The sequence below is a fragment of the Acomys russatus genome, chromosome 27 (assembly GCF_903995435.1).
Source record: "Acomys russatus chromosome 27, mAcoRus1.1, whole genome shotgun sequence".
NCBI lineage: Eukaryota > Metazoa > Chordata > Mammalia > Rodentia > Muridae > Acomys > Acomys russatus.
This window is the reverse complement of record NC_067163.1, coordinates 56,894,257-56,903,694: the sequence shown is the minus strand read 5'-3', so window position 1 is coordinate 56,903,694 and position 9,438 is coordinate 56,894,257. Positions and strand designations below refer to the sequence as shown.

Genomic DNA, 9,438 nt, shown 5'->3' with positions numbered 1-9,438 from the left:
AGTGGCTCAGTGGTTAAGGGCAGTCAAGGTTCTTGCAGAAGACCTGGGTTCAGTTCCCAGCACCCATAGGAGAATTCACAACAGTCTGTAACTCCAATCCCAGGGGATCAGACGGCCTCTGTAGGCACCAGGCATACATGGGGTGTACACATACACATGCAGGTAAAGCACCAGAACATATCATTTAGAAAACAAAACAATGGGCTGGAGAGATGGCTCAGAGGTTAAGAGCACTGACTGCTCTTCTAGAGGTCCTGAGTTCAACCCCCAGCAACCACATGGTGGCTCACAACCATCTATAATGTGATCTGATGCCCTCTTCTGGCCTGCAGGTGCACATGCAGGCAGAGCACTGTATAATAACAGATAAATAAATCTTAAAAAAACAAAAACAAAAACAAAACTAGACCAATCCTGGCAGCACACAATCTTTGCACTCAGGAGGAGTCAGAGGCAGGAGGATCTCTGTGAGTTCAAGGCCATCCTGGGCTGGGCTGCAGACCCTGTCTACACAGATAAACTATAGTCAGACCAATGATCCTGCTTCAATTTTACTGTCAAATACGCACCTTAAACACAAAGGTGATTGTGTTGGACATAAAGGAACAAGGACAAACACACCAGGTGAAGGGCTGAGAGCCGAGTGTGGTCACGGCTGTGTTCCCGTCTGAGGGACGTAAGTCTCATGCCCACAGAAGAGATACACTCAGACAGAGCAACAATGAACACATCTGGGCCTAATAACACAACCACAAAACACATAAAGCAAAAAACCGGTACTATGAAAAAGATAGACTAAAAAAAAAAGAAAAAGATAGACTAAAAAAAAAAAAGAAAGAAAAAAGAAAAGAAAAAGATAGACTAATCCACAATCAGAATTAGAGGGGTTTAATCCATTTTTCTTTGTGAGACAGGGTCTCTCTCTGTAGCCCTAGCTGACCTAGAACTCACAGATATCCTCCTGCCTCTGTCTCCTGAGTGCTGGGATTAAAGGCATGCACCACCACATCTGGCTATATTTAATTTTTTTACATGTTTACCTGTGAGCATATGTGTATGTGTGACTGCTGTGGTTACACACGTGTGCAATTGCTCAGGTGGTTTTGTGGGCGTTGGGAATGCAGAAGGCTCCCAGAGCTGGAGTTACAGGATGCTGAGAGCCACCTGCTTTGGGTGCTGGGAACCCGTAAGTCCTGAGCAGCGCTGAGCCCTCTCTCAAGCCCGGAGTGCACCAGCAGCAGCTGTACAGGGGGGCTTTCAAAGGCCTCTGATTGATTATTGGAGCAAACAGAGTGTGGGAACAGAATTCCTGTACTGCGCTGGCACACCACACCTGTTCTCAGCCTTAGAACACATAAAAGGCGCTGGGTGTGTGGTGGCAGGCAGACCTCTGAGTCTGAGGCCAGCCTGGGTTACGCAGTGGCACCCTGTCTAAGGAAAATGAAAGAAAAGAAACCAAGTAAAAGAGCTATAGTTAACCTAGTCACAATCACTATAGGGTCCACAGCAGAACCTGGCTCACTGAGTCCAGGGAGCAAGGGTGACCACCAGCCCTCACCTTCAAGACAGGTCCCAGGGGTGCCGTCAGTCCTGGGGTGGTCACGGTGTCCCCCGGGTCTTCAAGACACCCCTGGCTTCAACACCGAGCCAGCATGGGGTCAGCAACTGAGTGCCCATTCTTTGTACCCTGCAACCCAAACTATCCTCTTTATTCAAATCCCAGAAGTCATCTGTGTGGAGTGGCGGGGTGGGGGGTGGGGGTGGGGACAGGGCTGTGGGAGGCACCCCCAGATGCTGGGAGGGGCTGTTGGTAAGCTCACAATCAGTAACTGTCATCACAGGAGGTGATGCTCCCATCACAGGAAAGAGTGCCTGCGACTCAGAGGGCTCAGACGAGGAGCTGATGTGGGCATGCAGCTGTGGCTCGGGGCTGCAGAGCGTCAGTGAGTATGTGAGAGGCTACAGGGTCCATCTCTAGCACCCCGTAAAATCAAGCATGTTGGTGTGAGGCAGGGGGAGTGTTGTGAGTTCCAGGACAGTGTGGGCTACAAAGCCGGATGTGGTGGGAGGCAGGAGGATCAGGGATTCATGGCCCATCCCCACACACAATGAGCTCAAGGCTAGCCTGGGCTACATGCGACCCTATTTTTTTTTTAAAGATTTGTTTATTTATTATGTATAGAGTGCATATTAGGTCACGTTATAGATGGTTGTGAACCACCATGTGGTCGCTGGGAATTGAACTCAGAACCTCTGGAAGGGCAGTCAGTGTTCTGAACCGCTGAGCCATCTCTCCAGCCCGAGACCCTATTTTTAAAAAATTTTAAAAAGCCACCAAGTGATATAAGACCTGGTGAGAGAGTGCAGAGGGAGGAGAGAGAGAGAAGCAGTATTGTGGGGTGGGAATAGAAAATGGATGGGCACCAGGGCAGGCGAGGGGCAGTTGTGAGCACATCTCTGAGACCTTGTGTTCCCTGCCACTCACGCACAGCAAGCCCACTTTACCTTGGTGCTGGAGAAGGAAAAACAGACCTGCCAGGTTGGTGCCCAAGGGACAGAGTGACATCATGGCTTAGGGGACCCCAAACCCTGCTCCCCAGAGGATAGACATTCTTGGCAAGAGCTGGGTGACAGGCGAGAGTGGCACCCCACAAGCCACTTACCTGTCCCCAGAGCTGAAGCCACCAGCCCCAACGGTCGGCCTTGGTACCCTACTATCTGAATGTCTTTATGACTCACAGCTGAGTTCCAGCCAATCCCCAGCGGAGTGGGAGGGAGAGGGGAGTGGGAAAGTTCTAGAATGTGGAACTAGGCCCTCGCCCTCTCCCAACAGGACAAGGTGATCTGAGCGGATGATGAGTCGGGTGGTGGTGGCTCAAGCCATTAATCCCAGCACTCGGGAGGCAGGTGGATCCCTGTGAGTTTAAGGCCACCTGGTCCACAATGGGAGTCCAGGACAGCCAACATTACAGAGAGAAACCCTGTCTCGAAAAACAAAAACGCAGCCCGGAATGAAAATTTGGGCTCTGAACATAGAGGTGATCCCCACCCCCACCCCGCCTCTCTCCTTGTTTCTGGAGGGAGGTCTGTCACCACCTGGTGTGTGTGTGGGGGGGTGTTATCTGCTAAGACCACAAGATATCTTCACATGCCCTGGCAGGTCATGAAAAGACATGCAAAGCCTCACATGGCCCATAGCAGTCAAACACACTGGAGTTTATAGGAGGGTGCTGTTGAATTCCAGGCCAGCCTGGACTACATATGGAGAGCCTGTGGAGAGGGAAAAAAAAGTGGGCATGGCCTGTGAGCCACAGCCCTGGGAGGGGGTAGGTGGAGTGAAGCCAATGTTCTGGGCCACCTCCCCAGGCTGGGCTAGCACCCAACATGAGTCACAGCTGCACAGGCCAAGGCTGACACACACCTTGGCCTATACACAGCAGGCTCAAGCCAGAACCACTTAGCCTGTCCAAGAGGCTGCCAGAGCAAGGTCTCTATGCAAGGAGCAGACCACACAACCCTGCGGCTTTTCCTGGCCTCTCTCCTCTGCCCATTAGCTGTTCTGAGCACTTCTGGTGAGCCTATTACACTCCTAGGTAGTCATAGCCTGTGTGACAGATGGGGAAACTGAGAGATACACCTGAACTGCAGTACCAGCCTCTTATTGGCGGGGAACAGAGCCCAGAGCCCGGGCACCCTAGGCGCATACATACTCTGCCACTGAGTCCTTGGTGTTTTAAGACAGGCTCCCTAGTAGCCCAGGCTGGCCTGGAAATCATCCTTCGGCCTCTGCATTCCAAGTGCTTGAGTCACACACACGCTTGCTGTTACCCAGCCTTGCTCACATCAGTTGACTAAACACACTCCCAGCGTAAAAAAAACGTAATCGGGCCGCGTGATAGCACACTCCTTTAGTCCCAGAGGCTGGCAGAACTGAGTCCACGGCTAGCCTGGGCTACATAGTGAGACCACCCCCCCCAACACACACACACTCCATCTCAATACAGATCTTTACAAAGACCCATCCAACATTACAAGGCAGAACACCACGGACGCTGGCACACTGGATCCCAGCACTCCTCAGGCCAAGGGAGAAGTCAGAGTTCACATTCCTACTGGGCTGTTCACAGTGTGAGCCACTGGCCTCCCTGGGCGGGTGCTCTGTAACACGAATACACTGATCTTGGCCCTTTCCAAGAGCACTAGGGAGGAGGGAGCCGAGGCCAGGACACTCCCATTGCACAGCATGCCAAGTTAGAGCATGTGGCTGCTGCAAAGCTAAATAGTACCCAGGCTGGGATGCTAAGTGCCTGCAGCTGAGGAGATGCCTGCTGAGAATAGACAAAGCCCACGCTGCATAAATGGGCTAACACTCCCAGCACCCAGGAAACCTCTGCTCAAGTGCCTTTCTCATCAGTAGCCTTTGGTTTTCTAGACAAGGTCTCGTTCTGTATCCCAGGATGGTCCAAGATGGGGAGCCTCCTGTCTTAGCCTCCCCAGTGCTGGGATGAGGCCGGCACCACCAAGCTGGACTTAACAAAAGTTCCGTTCTGAGTGGGCAGGCAGGTTGGGAGCAAAGGCGCCAGGAGAGAAAACACAGACTTTGTAGCCAAGGAGTGGTACCCAGTGGCTTGCAGGACTGTCTGTGGACACTTGTCCTCCACTAGGACTTACCATGTGATCTTAGCACCCATGAGCAGAGGCTGGATCCCACGACCCAGGGTCAGATGTCCCCTCAAAGGCAGAAGGCTGGAGCTGAGCTGGAGGGCCTTTCCTAGTGTACTCTAAGCTCTAGGCGCTCGCGCTCTGTCTACACCACTGAAAATACAGTGCAAAAGCTGTGTACGTGGTGGCATAGTGCTGCACCGGAGGCAGAGGCAGGGGATCTCTGTGAGTTCAAGGCCAGCCTGTTCTATATAGCAAGTTTTAGAATAGTCAAAACTACATGGAGTGATCCTGTCCAAAAAAAAAAAACCAAAACAACAAAAAAAACCAAACAAATAAAAAAGGGAGGTATGACTCAAGCCAAGTGCTCATTGCACAATGTCTCTGAAGAGTAAATTTCCTCAAAATAAGAGAGCAGCCTCAGATGGTGCCACAGCCTTTAATCCCAGCACTTGGGAGGCAGAGACAAGCAGGTCTCTGAGAGTTCGAGGCCAGCCTGGTCTACAAAGTGAGTCCAGGTCTAGGACAGCCAAGGCTACACAGAGAAACTCTGTCTTGAAAACCCAAAACCAAAATCAAAAGAAAAAAGAAAAGAAAAAAAGGGGCTGGGAGCAGGTGCTGGGAGAAGGCTGTATGCCAGGTAAATATTTAAATGTTACCACTTTCCTCATGGTCTTGGAGAGAAGGCTTTGGGCCCGAGGCACCTCTTGAAACCAACAAAGGCGAATAAAATATATTGAGCAGACAGTGAGCCCAGCACCATTCTGTAAGAATGACGCCTCCCAAGAACTGAGGCCCCCCAGGGGTTAGGAAAGCATGCTTGCACTTCGTTTCCCCAGTTTCAACGCCCTCCTTCCCCAAAGAATACACCAGCAAAGTTGCATAGGCTAGCCCAGGGGCCCACAGTCAGGGTGCCACTTGGACCCGAGCGGACTGAGTGCACCTAGGTGGCGCTCGCTCGCTGCGCAGCAGACGTGCAGCCTGGGCCCGCGCCCACGCCGGGCCTGGGAGGGAGGGGAAGGGAAGGGAGGGGGGATGGATGGGAGCGGGCCAGGCCCCGCCTACTCCGGGTCGGGCGGGGGAAGAAGGAGGCGGACAGCCTAGCTGGCGTAACGAAGACTTTACTGAAAACACAAAACCGGCGAACCAAGGATTACGGAACAGGAATGTGGACTCGTAGCAAAACAAAACCAAACAAAAAGAGAGGGATGGTGTCGGGAGGGGAGAGAGAGCGTGGAGGGGGAGAGGGGGGAGTAGCTTTTTTTTTTTCTTCTTCCCGTTTCTTTAAAAAACCAACACAAGGAAACACACGCAACACGCAACCAACGTTTGTTCCCGAGTAGAAACATAAATAGGGCGGAATCGGACACTCCTGTTCTCTCTTCCAAAAGGGGGCGGGGAGGCAGAGCGTGAGGCTGCGCGCCCCTCGGAGTCCCTCCTTGGCGGTACAAAGGGGCTGCCGGGGCGCAGGCTTGTGAAACACGCGCGGGGCTGGGGGGAAGGAGGCGGCGCGAGGGCGGGGTCGTGCGCTCGGGGTCCCCACCCGGAGTTAAGAGGGGTCCGGCTTGTCGAGTCCGGGGGCGCCGAGTCTCGAAGGAGTCCGGGGCGCCCCCCCACCGCTGCGAGTCCGCGCATGCGCCCCGCGCTCGGGCTCAGTACGCGGGGACCTGGTGTTGGGGCAGCAGCTGGCAGCCGCTGTTGACGTGGCTGAGGACTTTCTGTTTGAGCTGCGCCACCTGCTCGCGCAGCAGGCTGGCAGTGGACGCCAGCTCCGTGTTCTGGCTTTTGAGGGTCTTGACTTTCTCCTCCAGGCGCGAGATGCGCTCCAGCTTGCGCTTGCGGCACTTGGAGGCGGCGATGCGGTTGCGCAGCCTCTTGCGCTCCGCCTTGATGCGTTCCTGCGTGTCCATATCGATGGGCGACAGCGGAGGGCTGTCGCCGAAGCTCGGCACGTCCGGCACGGTCTGCGGCTCGTCCTTGAGCGCGGCCAGGCGCGGTGGATGCGGAGGTGGCGGCGGCCCGAGCGCGCCCGGGGGCGGCGGGAAGGGCACTGGCTCCGCGGCGAAGGCCACAGTGGCCGCGCCCCCGGGGGGCCCGGCGCCGCCCGCGAAGCTACTCAGGTTGGCGTAGACTGGGGACTCCGTGGCCCCGGGGGTGGCCGCCAGGTCCCCGGGCGCGGGGGGCGCGGGGGCCCCGGAGGTGGCCGCGGTGGCCGCGCCCAGCTGGCTCTGCTTGTGCAGGTCCTCCAGCGCCTTGACGAAGCCCTCGGCGAACTCCTGCTCCTCGCTGGCCGCCACCTTCGGGTAGAGGAACTGCGTACTGGTCGGGGTGGTGGTCACCAGCCCGTTGGACTGGATGATCAGTCTTTCCAGCTCCGGCGACGCAAGTTTGAGCAGCCCAAGATCCGGGGAAGCCAGCAGCCCGTCGGGGGCGCCGTCGGGGCGCAGCGCGGAAGGTGCAGTGGCCGAGCCGGGCTTCAATCCCGCCGCTCCCTGCTCCGCCAGGCTGAGCGTCAGCGCGTCCTTCTTCAGCATGCTGCTCGTCGGAGGCGCCCCGGGGAACGCGCGGCCCGGGGGCGCGAAGCCGCCGCCACCACCACCACCGGGGGCCCCAGAAGCACCGGCGACGCTCGACGCACCCGCAGCCAGGCCGCTCAGCGCCTCCTCACCGTAGAAGGGCGTTTCCATCCCCGCCTCCCCCGCCGCGCTCGGCCCCGGGGCGGGGGGAGTGGCCGCGGCCTCCCCGGGGGGCCCCGTGCGCCCCCCAGTCCGCTGCCCGTACTGCCCGGCTCCGCTGCCGGCCGCTCTGGCCCGCGCGACCCGCGCGCACCCTTTATAGCCTCGGCCCCCGCGATGAGCTCACCGCCCCCGCTCGCCATTGGCCCGAAGTGACGTCGTAGATTTGCATAAGAGGGGCGGGGCCTGGCCGCCCTCACTCCGTGGTGGCTGCGGCCGCAGTTGCCAGGGGCGACGCTCGCTACATGGCACAACAACGCGCTGCATTGTGGGTTGACGTCATGGGGGCGGGGCTGAACGCGGCCTCGCGGGTCACACGCCCATCGTGGACTGCTGGGCAGGCTTGGGCTTCCATCCCCCCCTCCCTACCTCCTCCATTTCTTTCTCCTCTCCGTGCCCCTCCCCTTTTGACTTCTCTCTTTATATCTCTCTTCCGTGTATCTCTCCGACCCGCGCTCCTCCGCGTGTCCGTGGCGTGATGGGCGGGGCCTCACAAGCCCACGCCCTCGGCGTTGTCCCGCCCCAGACACGCCCACACAGGCCACGCCCCCCGGAGGGCTGGGCGCCCGCCAGCGCTCCTGGACTGGGCTCTGTGCTTGGCAGGTGTCCGGCGCGGTGGGGGAGGGCAGAGGAGGGTCCCTTGGAGAGTCCCCAGAAGTTGCTGTCAGTTTCACAGGGTGGGACTTGACTTCCTGCCTTTTCCGAGGAGAAACTGAGGATGGGCTGTGTGGACCCCAGCCGACCCAGGGCTCCGGACAGCCAGCCGCCAGCCGTTGTGGGGTTTTTTTGTTGATCTTTGATGGAAAATTTAAAAAAGTTTTTTAAATCTTTGTTTTTGAGTTGTTTTAAGACAGGATCTCATCCTGCAGCCTCTGCTAAGCATGAACTCAGCTTTATCCCCCTGTCTCACCTTCCCAAGTGTTGCCATAGCAGGCCTGAGCCTCTCCACCTCAGCCTGAATTTCCCGCTTTTGTTTTTACATGTTTGTGTGTGTGGTGTGAGCGTGTGTCTGTGAGTGTGTGCGTGCGTGCGCATGTGTCTGGAGGTCTGAGGACAGCTGGGATTGGTTCTTTCCCACTGTGATCCCCGGGCTTGACTGCAGGCACCTTTACCCACTGAGCCGGCCCCACGGCTCTGGTTTGGGGTGTTGTGAGACAGGCTCTCAGTCTGTAGCCCAGATTGACATCCGGAACTCCCCGCTGGTGTGTGCCACTGAGCCTGGCTTCCCATCTGTGTGTCATTTCCACGGTTAGGATTTGCTATACACTAGCCAACCAAGAACTCGGGGCAATCCCACTGCCTCAGCTTGACAGCTGCTGGCATGACAGGCCTAGTCGCCTCATCCCAGCATGGGATTTGGGTCTTGGGCTTGTTGTTTGAGTTTTTAGTGTTTTGAGAGAGGGTGTCACTTGACAGTCCAGCTTGCCTGGATCTTGCTAAGTGCTGGGGTTAAAGGTCACCAGGCAAAAGTTGTAACCCAGGCTGACCTCCAGCTAGTGGCAATGGCATGGGAGTTTGCAATGACCTTGTGTTGTGTTTTTTTGTTTGTTGGTTTGTTTTGAGACAGGATTTCCTGTAGCTCAGGCTAGACTTCAGAACTGATCCTCCCGCCTCTGCCTCCTGAGTGCTGGAAAGACAGACAGGCACCAGCACAGGTCCCTACACACCTATTTTACCTGAGCGCTCTCCCATGGACAGAAGAGCTAGGGTGCTAGGCCTCTGGGCAGCTTTGGCCCTAAAACATTCTTACCCTGACTGCCAGGGCCTGAGGTGGGTCCCAGGGTGGAGCTGGCAAAACAAAAATCCTGGCTGGTAATTACCCCCCTTAATTAGTACATTATGCCCGCCAGGCCTGATGGGCCGGGTTTTTGGCTTGCTGGGAAAGGCGGTGGGAGAGGTGGAGGGGTGGGGGGGGGGGGAAGAGGTGGGAGGGAGGCGGCCCAGCACAATCTATACAGCAGACCCTTGGGCGGCAGCCTCCTGCCACCCTCAGAAGACTCCCGCCCCTCCCATGATCCCTGTTTCACCCATTGGCCACCGA

At 56.6% G+C, this 9,438-nt stretch overlaps 1 protein-coding gene across 1 annotated transcript; it reads right to left on the bottom strand.

Moving 5' to 3' along the window:
* Positions 1-6,150: 6,150 nt before the first annotated feature.
* Positions 6,151-7,456, bottom strand: Jund (JunD proto-oncogene, AP-1 transcription factor subunit). Its single transcript, XM_051169565.1, has one exon. It carries the CDS (start codon positions 7,347-7,349, stop codon positions 6,315-6,317), a length of 1,035 nt encoding a protein of 344 aa, XP_051025522.1. The 5' UTR covers positions 7,350-7,456; the 3' UTR covers positions 6,151-6,314.
* Positions 7,457-9,438: the final 1,982 nt, after the last annotated feature.